Source organism: Primulina huaijiensis, chromosome 2 (genome assembly GCF_012295235.1).
Source record: "Primulina huaijiensis isolate GDHJ02 chromosome 2, ASM1229523v2, whole genome shotgun sequence".
NCBI lineage: Eukaryota > Viridiplantae > Streptophyta > Magnoliopsida > Lamiales > Gesneriaceae > Primulina > Primulina huaijiensis.
This window is the reverse complement of record NC_133307.1, coordinates 26398784-26419292: the sequence shown is the minus strand read 5'-3', so window position 1 is coordinate 26419292 and position 20509 is coordinate 26398784. Positions and strand designations below refer to the sequence as shown.

At 32.7% G+C, this 20509-nt stretch overlaps 3 protein-coding genes and 1 pseudogene across 3 annotated transcripts; 2 read left to right on the top strand and 2 right to left on the bottom strand.

Moving 5' to 3' along the window:
- Positions 1–5989: 5989 nt before the first annotated feature.
- LOC140971078 (GDSL esterase/lipase CPRD49-like) lies at positions 5990–8372 on the top strand. The gene is made up of 6 exons (XM_073433145.1): positions 5990–6171; positions 6718–6795; positions 7086–7226; positions 7484–7560; positions 7662–7811; positions 8010–8372. Exons 1-6 carry the CDS (start codon positions 6061–6063, stop codon positions 8242–8244), a joined length of 792 nt encoding a protein of 263 aa, XP_073289246.1. The 5' UTR covers positions 5990–6060; the 3' UTR covers positions 8245–8372.
- A 1125-nt stretch (positions 8373–9497) lies between these two features.
- LOC140971077 (GDSL esterase/lipase CPRD49-like) lies at positions 9498–12085 on the top strand (annotated as a pseudogene).
- A 1217-nt stretch (positions 12086–13302) lies between these two features.
- LOC140960841 (rhodanese-like domain-containing protein 10) lies at positions 13303–14823 on the bottom strand. The gene is made up of 2 exons (XM_073419145.1): positions 14274–14823; positions 13303–13675 (listed from the first exon to the last, which is right to left on the bottom strand). Exons 1-2 carry the CDS (start codon positions 14723–14725, stop codon positions 13471–13473), a joined length of 657 nt encoding a protein of 218 aa, XP_073275246.1. The 5' UTR covers positions 14726–14823; the 3' UTR covers positions 13303–13470.
- Positions 14824–18244: 3421 nt separating this feature from the next.
- On the bottom strand, positions 18245–20487 carry LOC140960831 (jasmonate-induced oxygenase 1-like). The gene is made up of 3 exons (XM_073419132.1): positions 19920–20487; positions 19292–19622; positions 18245–18616 (listed from the first exon to the last, which is right to left on the bottom strand). The coding sequence occupies exons 1-3, from the start codon at positions 20420–20422 to the stop codon at positions 18365–18367; spliced, it is 1086 nt and encodes a 361-aa protein (XP_073275233.1). The 5' UTR covers positions 20423–20487; the 3' UTR covers positions 18245–18364.
- Positions 20488–20509: the final 22 nt, after the last annotated feature.

The window sequence follows — 20509 nt, the reverse complement described above, 5'->3', positions numbered from 1 at the left end:
TTTCCCAAATATTTAACTAATTTTGTTTTCCAATTAAAAATATGTTTTCACCTGAATAATATATATTTATTTATTATTGGGGAAACAAATGATTTATTTTATATTATGAACAGAAACAAAAATTTCTGTTTTTTTTTTTAAAAAAAGTTTTCATAGCTCAAGTACATGTACGGCCATGAAACTTCCTGGAAATTTCGAGATACATTTTCTTTATCATTTTCAAAACATCCAATTTCTATTTTTGGCCAGTTCAGGCAGCGTTGATACCGTAATATAGGATTGCGTGTATCTTTGTACATAAGCTGGGAGATGAGTAAGCTCTGCCTCGAGTAATTTTTTATTTGTCTGAACCCCATTAGATATTACAAGTCTCATCATTCATATTTTAATAAAAATTAACATCATAAATTAACGTAAATACAGACAAATATATAATTTTGATATATTATACATTTATCATGCACATTTATGTAAACATCGATAAAATGACACTCACTTATTAGATGTGATGAAATATAAAAAAAATACACATTCAATAAGTGAGTGTCACTTCATCTTTGCTTATGTAACTGTGTGTATATATATATACATACACACACGAATTTCTTCAATTCCATGCCTCATATTTTATTTTTCTCAAGAATCAGTCTTGTATATATATTAAATTTATAATATAAACCATAAATTAAACATAAAATATTTTTGTATAAATATTATAGAATTGAAATAATTATTCCTTAATCAAATCTCGTGTTTGAATAATTTTTAGTTCATTATAAAAAATTTTACGAGTCTCAGACATACGAACTTGTTTGTTTTTCACAAAAAATAAAGAATATAATTGAAAAAGTTAATTTAACAAAAAGAAAATATCTTTATTTATTTCCTTGAAAAATAATTGCGCAATTTTCCAAAAATTAGTTATAAATAAGTTTGAGTAGGTCTCTTGTGAGACAGTCTCACGAATCTTTATCCGTGAGACGGGTCAACCCTACCGATATTCACAATAAAAAGTAATACTCTTAACATAAAAAGTAATACTTTTTTATGGATGACCCAAACAAGAGATCTGTCTCATAAAATACGACCCGTGCCACCGTCTCACACAAGTTTTTTCCAATAAATTTATATTAATTAAAAAAATTAAAAAATATTACTAAATATAAAAACTAAACTATATATTTGGGACAACCGAAAAAAATTGTGCTCACTCACATTCATTTCAGCATCCATCACAAAAATGTTTGAGGCTATGAACATTAATTATATGAAATATCAAGTGTATTTTAGTTATATATATATATTTTTTATAAAATAATCATTCAAGACCACTTGATTTTTCTAGCTAGTGAAGGAACAACCTTAGTTTGCCCATGTTGCGAGGGATTTTCTAGGAAGTTTCCTTCGATAGACAACCAAACAAATCTTAACCACCTGTGTATATTTCGGCACCAATATCATCATACATACTTGTAGAAAATGTTAGACCTCTTGTCGGCTATGATTGAAGAAATTAACCAATTCAGAGTTTTTCGGGAAAAGAATTTCAGAATGTTTAAAAATCAATCTCAAAATTATAATATTTTAATCGATGAAAATTCTTATAAAATTAGGTTACTGTTATTTTAACATATTATTAGAAATCTTAATATGATACAAACATGTAACACGTGGATCTGACAATTAATATATATATATATATATACAAACAAACTGTCAAACACACCACATGCATCAATCAGGACACAAAAATTACAGGTCACGGATATCATAATTAGAGTTGGCACGGAACAGAGAATTTAATATGAAAACAAACAAGGGAGATTTCCTCGAAGTTTCTTGTGAACAAACTCTAGCTCAAAGGTCCAAAATAGCTTGATATTTGCTGACGCTTATGATTTCATGTTGCTTCAAACTTATCCTAATAAATTTTCTTTTCATTTTTTTCGTTTTTTGTTTTAATAAATTTGTAGTCAACAATAATACACAAAGCCTTTATCTTTTAGCAAATGAGGTCGGTTACATGATTCCACATTTGTAATTGTGTGTTTTCTCATGTTATTTATATTTAGAAAATGCATATCATATTTAATCGTTTGTATCCAATTATTTTTTGGTCTAATTCTTCGTCTATTAATATGGGAATTAATCGTGGTCTCTCATATCTATATTATTATATTATATTATTAAATATGAGATCTTTAAAGTAACTATTTTAGAGGACGTCAAAATATTTAATTCCATAATTATTCTTCTTACCCTACTAAAAACCTTCTCGAGTCACCCCATATTTTACATAGAAAAAATCTAAACAAAACATCTCTTTTAAATCGAACAACTCTTTTAAATTGAAAACAATTTCGTGTTTATTGTTTAGTATTATTTGATCAAATTAAAAATAATAATAACACATGCTACGCGTGTGTATTTTTTATTAATCCTAATAGAGCCTCTATAGTCTATTGGTCACCTTTGAATGTTTCCATATAATTCCAGGTGTGTCTCATTCATTTTTTCTTCAACACTAGCTACTTCGCACACGCGGTGCGTGTGTACGGTTTTTTTTATAATTATCCAGGGACTAAAGTGAAATTTGAAAAATTATCGAGGAACTAAAGTGCTATTTGAATAGTTGTAATTTAAAAAAAATAAAAAAATGTTTTTTGAAATTAAAAACAAAAATGTAATTGTGATATAAAATAAAGTCAAAATTGAGAAATCAAACAACAAACCAATTTTTTTGTCTCTATTAGAGAGATTCTTAATAGATAGTAACAATCACAACCCCAACTTTTTAACAAATATACTTTTTTTTAGAATATTCGTTATGACATATCCATACATCCACCCTGAACTACTAACATTTTGTTCATGTGCTAAATTTATAGTCAATTCTAATTTTATTTTATTTGATAAATATTTATTAATCCCATCACCTTTTGGTAAAAATGATCCTTTCTATTATCTATATAAAAAAGTAAATCTTTTTAGAATTGTGAATTGATTTTAAGTCATTTATTAATTAATAGATTAATCTATTATTAATATTAATTCAAGAAATTAATATACTATTAATATTAATTCAAGAATCTATAATCTATTTATTTATATTACGTATATATTAATGAATTTTAATTATCTATTACCTATATTATTATTATTATTATTATTATTATACCTATATAAAAAAAGCTAATATTTTTAGAATTGTGAAGAATATATTGACTTTTAAGTCCTTCATTAATTAATAGAATTAATTAATTATTAATATTAATTCAAAAATATATAATCTATTTATTTCTATTACCTATATAAAATTGTGAATTGTCTTTTAAGTCCTTCTTAATTAATAGATTTTAATTAATTATTAAATTATTAATATTAACACAAGTATATATAATTTATTTTTTCTATTACATATATATTAATGGAATTTAATTTCAAGAATATATAATCTATTTATTTCTATTACCTATATAATATATTACCAATATAAAAAGTTAATGTTTTTAGAATTGTGATTTATCTTTTTAAGTCCTTCATTAATTTATAGATTTCTATTAAATTTTAATTATTAATTTAAGAATATATATAATTTAAATCTATATATATAAATTACATGAATTTTATTGTATTTATTATATATATATATTTCAGTATATATATTCTACGGAGTAGAGTAAATGACTGGTGATTAGTGAGGTGCATGACACTCACAAATCAGTCAAACAATATTTAATTCAGGCGCATCGAATAAAAATATAATAGAATAATAAACTGTCAGTCCAAATATTAGCTTGGGATGCTATTTGAATGAAATATAATTTTCATTCTTCCTTCTAATTTCAGCTTATGGTTAGCTTGGTCTCACATAACTATTTTATACATGTACCCAAATGAGGTATTTCTTTAAAAGAGTGAGTTGATTTGTGTAATTGTCGGAATTGTCTTTCCATCTATTAATCGTATATTGATTTTTTCTAACTTTAATATTGTCTTATGTATTATTGTATAACTAATATATATTATATTATATATTATAATCATTACATCATATAAGTTTTGCAAATCAATTTAAGGAAAAAAAAACATTCCAAACAAATGTATACATGATTATTTTTTGAAATAATTTAACCACTCACTTTAAAAAATCAATTTAATAGTATTATTATTTTAAAAATTAACAACAACGAAATTTAACAGATAAAATCGTTTTTCATCTTCATGATTACACCAAGTGCTTTAATTTAACACATATAAATATGCCCAGTGCTAAATAGATTATTATAAAGATTTCACTATATTCAAATATTCATAAACAAATCAAAACATATTCAATTATCATAAGTTTTGTAACGTTTAATTAATAAACAACCATTATATATTTAATTATATATCACATAATTAGTCGAACGAAGATAATAAATGGGGTAGCTGAAGTGAAAAATAGTTAATATTAATGAAATAAATGGAAATTACTTTAAAGCCAATAGTTAATAACATTTGTCACGATGGTTATTAACAATTTTAAATCAGATTCAATCATATACGGCAGACTATTCACCCACTTCACTAGCCAAAGAAAAGTTTTACACGTCCGTAATAAAGACATACTAATAATGACAAATCTTGTATACTTAAATGTCTTAATCGTTTGTAATTCAACATCTTTTATTTTATTTTAACTATTGTCTCACTGCCACCAGTATTGCTAAACTTAAATTGCATTTATTTTATCTTTGCTTTACTGAGTCTAAAACATTTCTCTTCCAACATATCTCTTCAAGTTTCAAGCTTGACATTTAATCTTTCACGAGTCTCATCCACCAAAACAATATCATATGTGAAAACATACACGAAGACACCATGTCCTGAATATGTCTGACGAATCGTCCATGACAAGTGAAAAATGCTAAGAGCATAGACTCGATATTTGATGTAGCTCTATCTTTATAAGATAATCTTCAATTAATTCTCATAAGGTCCTCGTTCTTTCAATGTATCCTTATACATGTCCTTGATAACTTCAATAAATGCTACTCTTATTCTTTCTTTTCTAAAACCTTCCACATAATTTCTCTCGACACTCAGTCATATGTCTTTTTTAGGTCGATAAATACTGTGTATAAATGTCGCTTCCTCTCTCGGTACCTTTCTAATAATAGCCTAAGGACCTTCTAGGCATCCCAATTTCGATTAATGAGGTTCAAGTATCCGAATCCTATCAGAATATTTCTTTTGGAGTATTTGTTCCCCGATGGCAGATAATCTTGTCCTTTGAATCCCAAACAAGGTTAACTCGACCCTTTGCCCGCAGGGGTCGATCCAATGGCTCGGATTTTTCCGAGTCAAATTTTTTTTTTTTACATGGAGGTGGGCCCGGATCACTCATGTGGAGTGGTCCGGGCCGTTCATTGACTGTCTGCACGGACAGGTTGAAATAAACCCCCAAAATACACATTGGCATCTCCATAAAAATGCATCCAATAATATTGGAGTGTCTTTTATTTGAATATAATCGCATTCTAAATTATAATATGAACTGAAACAGTATTGTAAGTTGTAACACCCATCTATGAATTGTATTTTTTTTTAAATAAAATTTTTGTAATAGAGTCATTTTAATTTTTATAAATTAGATTTTTATTATTTTTCCCTCAAGTTGCTGTATTCATACATTTTCTGGACTCTCAATTTTATGGCAAACAGAATTTTAAAATTGGGAAAATGACTTATTTGGGTCATTCGCATGTTCAATTTTGGTTTTGGATTACTTTCGGTTATCAAAATTCGTTTTTCATACATTATCTTATAATTTTTTATTATTTTGGTCGAACTACTCACCTGACATAGTAATAGATCAACAATATTCGATATCGCATAAAATTTTCATGTGTCTGTATCAAAAATTTTCAATATTACATCAATTATTATATCAAAATAATCAAAAATTAAAAATTCAAATATCAAAACTAAACATTGAAACTTAATATATCCAAAACAACCTAAGGGTCAAAAGCCGAGTAACATATACACAGTGAAAGTGAGAAGAGAAGAATCATGGTCGGGCCGGCCCGTCCGCAGTTCGTGCTTTTCGGGTCCTCGATAGTTCAGCAGAGCTATGACGTTGGGGGCTGGGGTGCTATCCTGGCCGATCTCTATTGTCGAAAGGTACCCGCTGCTATAGTTATCAAAATAATTTTTTTTTTAAATTCAATAATTTTCGATCCCTTAACTGGCTGTAGCTTTATTGTTGGTCGGTTTGTGATATTGTTTTATGGTGTCCTTGATAAGAATGGATAGATTGATTGCGTGTAGAAATCCCAGATTTTAGTATGATTTGTTGCAGTAGATTTTGTTGGTATGTTGGGATTTTATGTAATTTGCCTCAATATCCATCATTAGGATCTTAAAGGATGAAATCTCTCGATTTTTATATTGATTTATGGCAATTTTAGTAGAATCTATGTATTAAAAGAATGATCTTGGTCTAGTGTTATGAACTCGTTTGTTATTTTCTTGATCATATAGTAGGAGCTTAGTTAAATGATACTGAATAAGAAGATGCATTGATTGGTATATAATGGAATTATTATGGTGCTTAGGAAGCAAATAGGAAATAGATTATGTGCCTTTGTGCTCCTCGGTATCTTGTTTTTCTCCTCTGAATTTAGGAGTTTTCCCTTAAAAAGCTTATTTTTCTGGGAATCATCATAGGCGGATATAATACTACGCGGATATTCGGGTTGGAATTCAAGGCGTGCTCTGGAAGTGTTGCACCAGGTTTTTCCCAAGGTATCTGCCGGAAAATTATTCGGGTTCATTATTTTAGGAAGTCTAATATTGGCAACGCTTTTGAACTACCCTCTTTTTGTTAATTGAGTGAATACAGTTTGGTTTCAAAGAAAAGAATACATGGTTACCCTGATTCCTACCGTTGAACTCGGGGAAGATCCAGTGAAAGACCCTCGGCTCGAAGCATTTTCTTCTAAAAACTTCAATTTTCACCTCCTCTCCCTGAGCCTCCTAGGTCTGGGTTTAATCTAATGCAACATGCTCTGTGGTGATTTACGTTTTGTTTTTAGGATGCAGTTGTCCAGCCTTCGCTCGTTATTGTATATTTTGGTGGTAATGATGCGATGCGTCCTCATCCTAGCGGCTTAGGCACTCATGTTCCTCTTCTTGAATATGTTGAAAACATGAAAAAGATTGCTAATCACATCAAGGTAAGAGAATGCTTCTGTTATTATTATTATCATCATTTCAAACTTAGTTGTGGAGTAAGTTCTTATCATCATTACTCATGAGCTAAAGTGATTTGGACAACTAAGTTGGTGAAAATTTGCTGTTTAAGTGAATATGTAAATACTTTGGATGATTCTTAGACATGCATGATTCAAAATCTCTGCCGCCGCAACGGGCTTGTTCCCGTTTTCCTGCACATTAATATCATGCTTTGTGTGCTAATTACTCTTGTTTTCAGAGTCTTTCGAAGAAGACACAGTTGATTTTTCTTACCTCTCCTCCCGTGAACGAACAACTGATTGACAAATTTTTCGGGTGAATTTAACTCGAATTCCTTTGATTTATTCCATTTCCATGTTTTGAACAAATCATCTTAGAAGGTTTGGTGTTTTACTTAACCCATTTCTCTAAACCAGCAAATCATTGAATAACCAAGCTCGTACAAACAAAGCCTGCCATGCATATGCTGAAGCATTGGTGGCACTAGGCAAGGAACTAAACATCAAAGTCATCAATCTTTGGGCAGCAATTCAGCAGAGAGATGATTGGTCAACAGCTTGCTTAACGTAAGTTCATTGTTTATATTATTATGTTTCTTCCATTTTTTTCCCGGTTATGAAATGTCGCTCTCTACGACTACACTTCAAAGCTCATTCCTATACAAGATGCAATAACTCGACATCTTGCAAAGTACCAAGCAATGCAATTATCATGGATGGCTATATACTTTGTTTTACTAACAATGTTCTTGGTGTCTTGTCTAGAGATGGAATTCATTTTTCAAACGAAGGGAGCAGAATCGTTGTGAGGGAGATACTGAAGGCACTCAAAGATTCTGAATGGAAGCCGAGCCTCTACTGGCTATCAATGCCAACTGAATTTCCGGAGGATTCGCCTTATTATGAGGTTGATTCTGATGGGAAAACTACTAGGAACTTCTCTAATTCAATTTCTAGTTGGAAAATCGAGTGGACAAATGGCATCAAATCTAATCTTTGAATTCGTAGTCTTCCAGCTGTATTTCATGGTTAACTTGGTTGTTCTTGATTACTATTCTGAGACAGGGTTAGTATGTAAATACTACCCTTTTGAGAAGTCATCGTCCTAATGTAAAAATATTATAATCATCTCATGTTATATTTTCTTTTTCCTTTCCCCAAAAATACAGAAAAAAGAATCCAAACAAAGAATATCCTCGAGTTTTAGTAAAATTAGATCGCCCTTTTAATTTATGAATATTAATATTATGATTCTTGTATAAATTTTCCAATCGAAAAATTAATAGTATAATTTTTAAAAAATATATATTTATATATGTCATAAATTTTATAATTTAAGCCATTTTTTGTTCCCTTGTCCGATTATCTGTATTTATCTTACCATACGATAAAACCAGCCTCGTCCTATAAAGTTTGTATTAGATATGATTTCATGAGATTGGTAGATGTTGCATATGTAAGTTTTAAAACCTCAAAATAACCAACATAAAATATGTCCCCAAGTCTTGTAACCTACAAATTATTCTCAGTAAATGCGTGAATTAAATATAATAATGATCCCAAAAATGACTTAACATTAAAAATGGTTTTTCTTTCACATTTCTGAACGTTTGGTTCCTTTGCTAATATAATATATCAGCCCCCACAAATCATTTCTAAGATACACAAATCTCCAAATTGCTAGCGCCTGGCAGTACCTTTTCTCCTTTTTTTTTCTTTCTTTCTTCACCTTAGTCATATTCCTCTCTATATAAAAAAGAACAACCCACTACAGAAGATTTTTAAAAATTGTCCTCTATAGAAATATTTTGCACCCTTGTCACTCTCCTTTGTTTCCAAAATAGCAAACACTTGTGTGAGATGGTCTCATGGTCGTATTTTGTGAGACGGATATCTTATTCGGGTCATCCATGAAAAAATATTAACTTTTATCTTAAGAATATTATTTTTTATTGTGAATATCGATAGAGTTGACCCGTCTCACAGATAAAGATTCGTGAGACCGTCTCACAAGAGACCTACTCTTCCAAAATTTATTTGATTAGTTTAATCTCGACTTAGTTCGACAAATTTTTATCCAATTTTCTATGTATTTATTTTTGAAGATGCAATTTTCTATGTATTGGATAATAAGACAAAGTCTTGTTCATAATTTTCCGATGACCGTGCTCATAATAGAAACCATCGATGATTGTTGTATTTGCGTTTTATCTTGATATCGCATGTGTGGAAGAAGGTCATAACGATCTTTTACCCTTTATGTCTCAATTAATTTCTTGTTATCTAATGTTGTTTTAATGAAGGCAATAGCATTAGCCCTCTATGAAAATCCAAGAAATCACATAACTTCTTACATACAGTTAAACAGGTTTTAAAATCCTATGTTAATAAAATCAGATGCAAATCAATCGGGAGGTTTGAAAAAAAAGTCAATTGAACAGTGATCCAAGAGCAAAAGAGGCCATGGCAACTGACAAGGACATCGTCGGTTTGAAGTAAATGTTTTGTTTCCATCGTTTGAGGGTCTCATTTTCCTTCTGTGCTTTTGTTATCCACTTTGTATTATTCTTCCATTGAGGTATATTTTTGCTTCACTACTTGCCAATTGCCATTGATCAGTACTGGGAAAATGGTGGGTCCGGGTCGGCCTCGGATTGTGCTATTCGGGTCGTCCATAGTGCAGATGAGCTTCAAAGACGGAGGCTGGGGAGCCATTCTGGCTGACCTCTATACTAGGAAGGTATTCTTAGTATCCTTCACTTTGTTATAATTCAGCATGTAAACTAAGAATCATGATTTGCATCTCCATCTCACAAAACAATTCTCATCCCTCAATTCAATTGAGAAAAATTCATTTTTCTAGCTTCCTTCAGCTGCAACTTGGTATGTATTTAGGACAAGTGATGCATTTTTGGCCCATATATTTGATGGATTATGGGACATTGGAGACTCTGTCTAGTAAACCTAATCAAAATTGAGGTGGATTAGACACTAATAGATCAGCAAATGAAAGATCTAGAGGAATTGTGGAAAACTGAATAAGCCCAGAATCAGTTTTAGCAGATAAAAAAAAGAAAAAGAAAGAAAAGAAAGCCAAACCACGACACATAAACGAATTCAGAAGCTATGACAGAAGAAAATGCGCGAGAACGTCTAGAATACGGTAACAAACCAGCTTGGGCAAATGAGTGTTCGTTTACTTTTTCGTTCTTCGTTTTTGTCGCCAATATTCGATTATTCGGTACATTCGGAGTGCTAAAATTGAAATTATAGTCATTCAGAAATATTGTGGTTGATTCTTGATCTCAAATCTCGTAGAGAGGCTATAGCAGGTGTCACACTGCAAATTAATGCCAGGACCCTGTGAAGTTTTTTATTTTCTCCAAATAGTTTTTACCCATGATTGATTGTAAGATTGTATATAAGCTACTGATTAGATTACAAGATTGATTTTTGTTCTTTTGCTCTCAACTTTTTCTTTAGGCAGACATAGTATTACGAGGATACGATGGGTGGAATTCGAGGAACGCCCTTCAAGTGTTGGATCAGATTTGCAGGCAGGTATTGTTTGGATAGCCACTGCAGAGAAGTATGAACCTTTGAATCTTTATGTTACCGTAATAAGATAGTAATTAAATGGAAATGTATCTTCCTTTCTAGTAAGTAACAGCAGTTCCCTTTAATCACTACTCTTGACAATTTGAATCGAATCCAGGATGCAGCTGTTCAGTCTTCTCTGGTTATAGTATATTATGGTGGAAACGATGCAATGCTATCCTCACCCGAGTGGATTAGGCCCTCTTGTTCCTCTTTTTGAATACGTTGAGAACATGAAAAAAATCGCCCATCATCTCAAGGTACCATATCTTTTCGAGGAGATCTCTAAAAAGTACTCACTAGCATTGCCTATTTCTTGTTCTTTGTTTGATCTTTGGTTGACCATTAGAATCCCATCACCAAAACGTCTGTTTCAAGATTATGACATGGTGGAATATCTTCTTCCAATTTTGGGACAATTTGCAGAGTCTTTCAGATTATATAAGGATAATTTTTCTTACTTCACCCCCTGTAGATGAGGCAATGATCTACAATTACTACGGGTGATCACTGCTCCAAACTTAAAGTCAAGGTTTTCGTACTAGTTTCCATGTAAAAAAATTTCCATATTACTAAAACGTTTACCCCATGTCCCAAATCCAGCGATACATTCGTTAGCCAAGCTCAATCGATTGAAGCCTGCCACGCATATTCTGAAGCGTTGGTCGAACTGGGCAAACATTTGGATATTAAAGTTATCAATCTTTGGACCGCGTTTCAGAACAGAGACGACCGGGGAGAAACTTATTTATTGTGATTACATCCTAAAATATTATCCGTCAAAAATGTTTTACCTGCCGAATTGCACTAAGTTATATAATCATCAAAGTTTCTTACTGTTATCATATTTGTGTAGGGCTAGAATCCATCTGAGTCCCGAAGGAAGCCAGATAGTAGTGAAGAGATTTTAAAGGTACTCCAAGAGGCTGAATGGGAACCAAGCCTACATTGGATGCCTATGCCTGATGAATTTTCGGAGTACATGGTTGATCCTGATGCAAACACTACCAAAGATTGTGTCGGGTCGATGAATGGAAATAGATCATAGATCCAATCACTTCGAAACTTGCAAGTACGATATGGTAATTAAGACATACATTTGAAATCTATCAATAAAATTTCAAATAATCAACCTGCACAATGCTTACATTTGTATCTCCAAAAATCTGAAATTTAATTCTTGATTCAACGAATGTAGAGATTTTTTAGGTCATAGGCTAATTTACACTCACCAAATATATTACATCATCATATTGAAGATATTCACAAAAATTTCAACTTTCTTGCGTATTGGTTGGTAAATACAAGGACAGACAATGTTATGTTATAATCCCAAGAGATGTACTAACACAATGGTCGCGCAAGTTTCATGTTCTTGGGCGGTGTTAGTCTCTCCGGCAGCCAAATTCAAGAAAACCGAGCCATATGCAGCAATGAATTAACAGTATAGCTATAAATGAATCCACAAGTCCCTGTTTATGGCTACATGTTTATGTGGGGAGTTGGAAACTGACTTGTATAAATATTTGATTCCCCGAAGTGATTGCAACGTGTAACAAAATATTTCCTGAGCTGCATTAACCTGGGCATAATATCCAAATGCAGAGGCACAGAACTTGAATCACGCTGCATCTAAACAGCAAAAAAATCATTTCAAAAGTCATCACGATTGTTGAATTGCTCAAAATGTAAGCATTGAATCAGTCGAAATTCCGCGAACAATGTTAAAAAAATGTGATACATAACTACTATATACCAACATTTGTTAATTTCCCAAATTCTTGTGTCATGAAGAAGAGGATAATAGGGCATCATGCGTTAAAAGGTCATTTCTGAACAAACACAATTGAAGGAAAAAAATCATTATTAAGCGCACTTCATTCGGTTCAGATGATCAATATAATCCATCTTCTTGTGGAGTCCACGATATTTTTATTTGAATTTAGATGATTAATTGATCTTTTGTATTAAAATATATAAGGTGAAACACACTTGGTGTAGCATAGATTGATCCCTTCAAAAGATAGATAGATCGTAATGAAAATTATTTTCATGGCGAGCATCATTGCCCTAGCAACGGCGGAAATTAAGAGAAAGAAGCAGAAAAATGTTGATGCAGCAGTCCCCGAAGACCTAAAAGTAGTAAAAATTACTCCAACGATTAACAGTACTTGTGGTTAATTTCTAACTTATATAACAAATCATAATCATAATCGGAATTGTGAAGTTACATAAATAACTCAATTTATATGATTTAAGCTACTTAATTTAAATAAATTAAATTTAATCAGATCATTTCTTCCTTTTTTTTTTTACTAAACAGTTAGACACTGAAAATATTTCATGATATAATTTATTAAACGATTGCCTCATGAGTCGTATTATTATTTATTTCACCGTTATTTTTTAAAAAAAACTACTCAAATCGGTTCGAATCATAACTTGATTGGAACAAAAATCATACCAAACGTAAAGTTGGATTTTGATTCCACCATGCATCAATTGTAGACGTAACAATAGATCTTCTTGAAATCATGATCAACCTACCAAAAAGATTGAGCTATTTTCATAATAGTCTGTTACGGTGGTCTACAGGAGGACGCAAATCATTAAGAATTTGACTCGATCATTAGTTCTTTACATTGCCCACAGATTGTAATGCAGTAAGCAGCTTGAGGAAGATATAGGATGCACCCCCAATGGTGGCATATTGCAGCTTCTCAGTTCCTTCGACTTTTCGGAAGTCGATGTCCGTCGCACGGTTGAAACCTCCAGACAACCACGCCAAGTTCTTGTATCCTTTTTCGTGCAGTTTTGAAGCGGCCAACGCAGACCTACAAAATTTACTTGTTCATCCATCCAAAGAGAATGGAGTTAAATTGCATGCGTATGCAAGTTTACTATTTTCGACATTGGATTTTATTTTTTTCTGATGAAAAATATCGGTTCTTCTGATAGGCCAACATATTTCGAGACTGTTTCTTTAAATTTATTTTAAAGACCTTAAAAATCACAATGTTTTATTAGCTGATTTATAAGTTATTTTAAATATAAGAATATTCAGATCAAATTAGTCAACCGGGCTTAAAAATATTGATATTAAAAATAGTTTATAGCACACAACTCATCTTGATATTTTACAAACACTATAAAAAAATTATACTGAATAATTTTTTTATATACTCTTTCCGCAGTATAGAAACTGTTAGTAAAATGTTAATTAAAAACATTCTATTAATTAATCCCAAATTACAATTTCCGTAAATAATCCATCGTTCATTAAATTTTTATCTGAGAGCTAAAAGTATAAAATTAGTATTTTTAAAAAAAAACATCTTGATTCAAAAAACCCAACACATTTTCAAAAATTTATCTACAAAATTGAAATTAAAATGCCATGCATTATCCCAAATTATACAATAATTTCATTACCTTAATCCCTCTCCACAGGCCACAAGAATCTTGCCATTCTTATCAGGAACAATCTCCTCCACCTGCTCAAGGAATCCCGGATTCATCATCGTGAAATACTGCCCAGTCCACAGCCCGATGTACCCGAAATGCACCCATTTCTTCAACAACGTGAGAGGGCTGTTATCCTTGTCCTCCACGAAGAGTGGCACGTGCAGGGAGCCTGAGACACGGGCCCTCTCCCGCTCCCACTGCGGCCTTACGTCGAGCAGTGCGTAGCCGTGGGATTCAATGGCCGAGGATGCGTCCTTCGGCGCTATGGGGCTGACAGCGCCTGATTGGATGAGCTCCTGGGCTCTCCCGCCTAAGACGGAGTTGACTGTTAGAGAAGCTGAGCGCAGTGCGACGGCGGCGGATAACGGACGGCGGAGGTGGTTGGGTGGTGGGTGGCGGTGTCTCAATTGGATTTCCATTGTAGGATATGCTTTCAGTGCTTGTTTTAGCGATCGCGAATCTTATCTTTAGCTCGTCTTGTTTTGGGGCGGGGAGAATTTGTAGAAACGCATTTAAAAATCTTATTTTATTTCTTTATTTATATAATACAAAGCAACATAGGGCATGCTTCCCTTCAATATCATTCCAAACTTTTACATGTTCTCTACTCTGTCACATAAAAAAAAAACTAAAATATAAAAAGCTTCCAACAATTTTTTTTTAGACCCAATTCAAATATCTTAATTAATAACAATTTTCCTTATTTATGATATCAATTAAAAACAATTTTTAAAAATTTTAAAATATAAGTTCAACAATATTAAGCAACCAATTAAACAAATAATTTATATAAGAAGCATAAAATAATTAATTTTTTTTCATAATTAACAAATTAATCTTTCAATGATCGTATACAAGTATGATACACAAATTCCTTGCTAAAGCAAAAAATAGGTTATTGCTCCTTATATTTTATTTAATAATATATTTAAAAAAACAATTATATAGAATATATTTTTATAATATTTTAATTTTAAATTTATTATTTTATATTATTATTTAATGATGTTAGCAGCGCGCAAAGAGAGCTCCCTCCCACAGCCCCTCGGCCACGTTGACAGCTCACTCCGATGGGAGCTCTCATTAGGGATGCTCTTATATAACTTTGGTAATTTTAGAATTTAGACCTCTAATTAAAGGTGATCATGGTAATACGGTTTGGCAGTTTTTGCATAAATTCAAAATGAATTTTCATGTGTGGCTGGTTTCGTAAATATTTTTTAATTGCGGTTTTTTTTTACGTAAACTTTTTTTCTTCTAGATCTGATTGATCTATATATTCTGGTGCATGCCAACCACTGTGGAGGAAATTCTCACCATTGCAATCAAGTCTGGGTGAAAAAATGGAACAAAGATTATGATGCAACCCGGGTGAAATGGATGAGCCGGGTCGAGTGCTCCACCGGATATACTATCAGAATATAAAGGGAAATATGAGTCGGACGTTAGGACTTAAAAAGAATTTCCGCCGATTAACAGGGAACCCAAGTAGAAAAATTCATACAACTGAATTACAACTGTCCAATGAAATATCAAGGGTAAGATGCAACATAAATGAGAGCATTCAATGTGTGAGTTAATATCTGAATGGAGAATAAATGCAAAGAAAACACTTGATATTTATAGTAGAAATGGCAATGATGACCTCGTTCCTGGTGTGGATCATTAATTATAATAGGGTGACTGATTATACCCTATATTCTGACATGTCAAATCGCATACTAGTCACATCCGGCCCACTTAATTTTGTCAACCATTTATGTTATTGTCAGAGGTAGGTCGGCTAGGCATGATCTATCAAGTCGGCGCCATTAAATGCTTTGCTTATATCGAGATGATCGATCAGAAGGCTTCTCGGGCAATTATAGAAGAGCTCGGACATTACACGTCTTGAGGAAACCATGTCCCCGGGTGGCCCAATGACTTGATGTACTGACTAATTGCTCATTTTATGATCTTTCTGAATTATGTTCTCCTCGTCTCGAGCAATCATATGACCCGGTTCATTAACCCGTCTTGCCATGCTATCGACCTGAGAGCATAACATCCTGATCTGGGCACTATTCATGGGTATGCTTTATGGCCCAAGAAATCCCGGGGCCTATCCATGACCCGGAACATCTCGGGGCATCAGATTACTTTTCCGGAAAAGGGAAACGAGCCACGAGGTGTCATATATACCCTCAGACCTCGTCTTTATCATCGATGAAAAGTCTCGGCGTATTTAAGAGAGATGGAAAGTACCTAATCACCACCCAGAAGATTTCTTTGGTTGAAAACCCATTTGTAAATTGTAACCTAAAATATGACAACTGATATGCATTTAGGGCAGTGTCCTAACGCTAGGATCGAATCAAACTAAAATCTTCCGGTTTGTGAAGACAAAAGAGCAATATTTCTTCCACTAATAGTAGTGCTTCCGAAGAGAGAGGTTATGGATTTTAAATCCACGTCCTTTTCCCCCCTCTAATTCCTTTAATTTATTATATATTCTGTTGTTGCGAATTTATTATTAACCACTGGTATTGACGCATATACGATTCTTGCGTATAATATACTATGTGGTAATCATGTGTTGTTTATGCGTAATATATTTTTATTTTTGCAAATAATTGGTTTATTTTTATTTTTATTTTTATTTTACAAAATAAAGATGTTCAAATATGATGTAATTATGATATTTTACATTTAAAAATGTTGGATAAATAAATTAAATGTTGATTATCATATATATGATAGTTGAGAAAAATAATTGATTAAAGATATTGCAATCATTAATACTAATATGCGATTAAAAAAAATGATGTTGGGGGCAAATCTGATATTTTATAGCATGACAGATTATACCAAGAATATTACTTTAATGCCCTCAAGCATTGATTAACATTAATACACACTGGTGTTTTGTCATTTGATTCCGATGTTCGTACTTTCATGAGTAGTTGCTTATTGGGTCGATGTTTATTCACTGTTACTTTTGATTCTTGTTTCATCATAGGCAATGGCTTGATGTTCGATTGCATAAACCAAAGTTCTTGTCTTATCAAAGTGTGACTTGGATAAAATTTTTGGGAGTTGTATACATACATTTTAATAATTTTCTCTCTTGAACTAGTTTTTGGAGTTGAGTTAGTTTTAAATCTCAATCTCAAAATGATATAAGCGCTGAAGTTTCATCGTTATGTGTTGAACTGACCATAGTTGGGTCATCTGTTTTCTCTATAATTAGATCATTTGTAAACTTTAACACTTGGTTTTTGAAATTTTCTTTTATTGCAGTCTTATTCTCGTTTCTATTCTGGTGTCTTATAATTGTATCATTTTTATGTAGTCATTTCTCATTATTTTAGCATATTTCTACGTCGTTAATTACGTCATTGTTTCATTTTGAAAAGTCGATCCATTAAAAATATTTATAAATAATATATCATGTATTTTTAATAAACCAAAATGTATATTTTGTGTAGGGGAAGACGCAATTTGGCCGGATTGATGGATAAGGTCAAAATGTTTTCCACCTGTATGACGGCGCCGTTTTCTGCTGTCCACAAAAATAAAAACGTGCGAGTAAAATATATCGGGGAGTTGGGCACATTAACTAGTGCAACACGCAAGCCCGACAAGCATTAGTTGCTGCTGTTGTCTTATCCATTACAGGTGTTTGATATTCATATTTTATAAAATATTTTATTCATTTAAACGTTTTGTTATTAAAATAAAATATTCTTTTAAACGTTTTGTCTACAAACATCTGATCTAATCCAATCTAATCTTATATGACTGATTTAAAAGAAAAGAAACGAAATAATTTCTGCTGGAATTGATTTAGCAAATTCCAAATCAAATACGTAATGACACGTTATTTAGGAGAAACATTCGACACCAAATAATACTGATCAAATACTATACATAAAACTATTAATAACACACACAAACATTTCTAGAATTACATTAACATTTTCCACTCAAAAAAAATATATATATATATATATATATATAATAATCACACTAACAGTAAAATTCTTACTAATAATTATGTCATATTATTAAATTCACTATCAAGGCGAGTTGATGAGAGATTCAACTTGGGATTTCCCACGAAGACCCTTGGTCCTAACGTAGAGTCTGTACTCATCGAAGGTCATAGGCGGGTATAGCCGAGGGTGTCGTTCTTCGGTCCGGAGCTGTTCGGCCGGCTCGATCAATATATCACCCCTTGGATTGTAGAACAAAGCAAGTGATAGTCTATCTTTCTCGGCATTCACCACCACTCTATGCTCCACACTTTTGTAGTTCGCGTTGCTCATTATCTGTATAATTTGATATTCTTCTAATCAGATCGATATAGATACTTCTAGATGTTGTCATGTTTTGGCATGCTCACTAAGTATATATAGACAGTTACTAATATTTCACTGCATCTTACAAGTTATTTAGCTGATCAGCTTCCTTAGATACATCATATTGATGGAGCCGAAGGGGCGTACAGGTTAATACACTAAATTTTTAAATTTTGGTTTTGCTACGTTAACTTGTAATTTTTTGTTGATTTCGTCCAATTGCTGATGTGGCACAAGAGAATGCTGATGCGACATCGAAAAATACTGACACGGCGTCTAAAATTGTAGACTCGTCAGATATCACGTCAACAATTTGACCAAAATAGCAGAAAATTATTTAATATACAAAAACCAAATTTCGAAAAGTTGGTGGATTAAAACTCAAAATTAGACAAGTTAATATATAAAAAAAATCATTTTCTTGGTAAATATATGCACGTAAATAGTAAGAATTTTAATTTCGTATCTCTGAAAAATCTTGATTTTGCGGCTGTTTGTTTAAGACTCCATTAATGTTAGCTGTGATGGTAGTTGCATGCCTGATACCTAGAGACATAAAAATCTGTCGTGATAGCAATCTCTTAGTGTGTGTTTGTGTGTGTTTTTTTATAATATATACATAAAAATAAAAAATCATCAGAGGACCTGAAGTTGATCTCCCAAGTTGACGATGAAGGCATTAGAAACGGGCTTGACGGTGACCCACTTATCAGCATGTCGGACTTGGAGGCCCGACACATCGTTATCGGGTAATAAAAGGGTGATTCCACCGGGATCCGAATGGGGCGACAGGCCCAATGTGAGATCCGGTTGAGGGCATTTCGGGTAATAGTTCACCCTCATGCATGCGCTCATGTCTTCTCCTCCAAAGGCTTCATGAAAATAGTCTTCTCTTAACCCAAGATTAGCCGACAAAATCTTCATCAACTTTCCTCCAAGTTTAACCACTTCTCTACAGTACTCTCCCACCAATTCCCTACAATCATTTAAAATTTCAGAGGAGAAATTATCATAACCGTTCATAAGTTGTCCTATTTAGGATTTTGGTTAAAATATTGGTTTCAGTGGAATAAGTTAATCTTTTTTTTTTCATTTTAAAATGTTACTGATGAAAATATTGTTGAAGTATCCAACTTTACACGAACAGTCAAAATATAAAAAAGGTTAAAAAAAAAAGACCAACTAATTATTTCAACAAAAGACTAATTTTTCCTTTAATGCGATGGATTAATTAATGAAATATAATTTGAGATCAAGTTAAACTTCTTAATACCTGCAAGAAATAGGGAGACTAGGCCACTTGTTTTGATCCCTCAGCCCTGAAGGAAGATAATGGAGGAAGAAATAATCACTCCAATCCAAAGATATCCCTTTCTCCACCCCGATGCGGCTGCCGTAGCCCTCGTACGTGCTCGGCGAATTCGCGAGCTTCTGCTTCTCCTCCATCGGCAGCTTAAAGAACTCACGCCACGCCTCCTGCGTCCGTGCCATCAGCTCTTGGCTCACGCCATGATTCACCACCTGGAAGAATCCCCACTTGCGGCACGCGTAGCCAACAAGGGCGGCCGTTTTCCAGCGGAGCGACTTGTCATCTGAGTACAGATCATTCATGTCGATCACAGGAATCTCGATGTGAATTTTGCCAGAGACTGGCTCGACAAAATTGGGTCTTTCTTGAGGTTTCTTCACGTATCTTTCGGGTATGATCTGGATCCCACTGTCTGAAAGATGTTGAACACGGATGACTGGTTCGGGCCAGCTCACCAAGCGGTTCATCTTCTTCGTTTACTGTGTGTTGTGTGTGAGAAACACAGAGAGAGAGAGAAGTGGCAGTGGGTAACGGCGATGGGAGAAACATATATA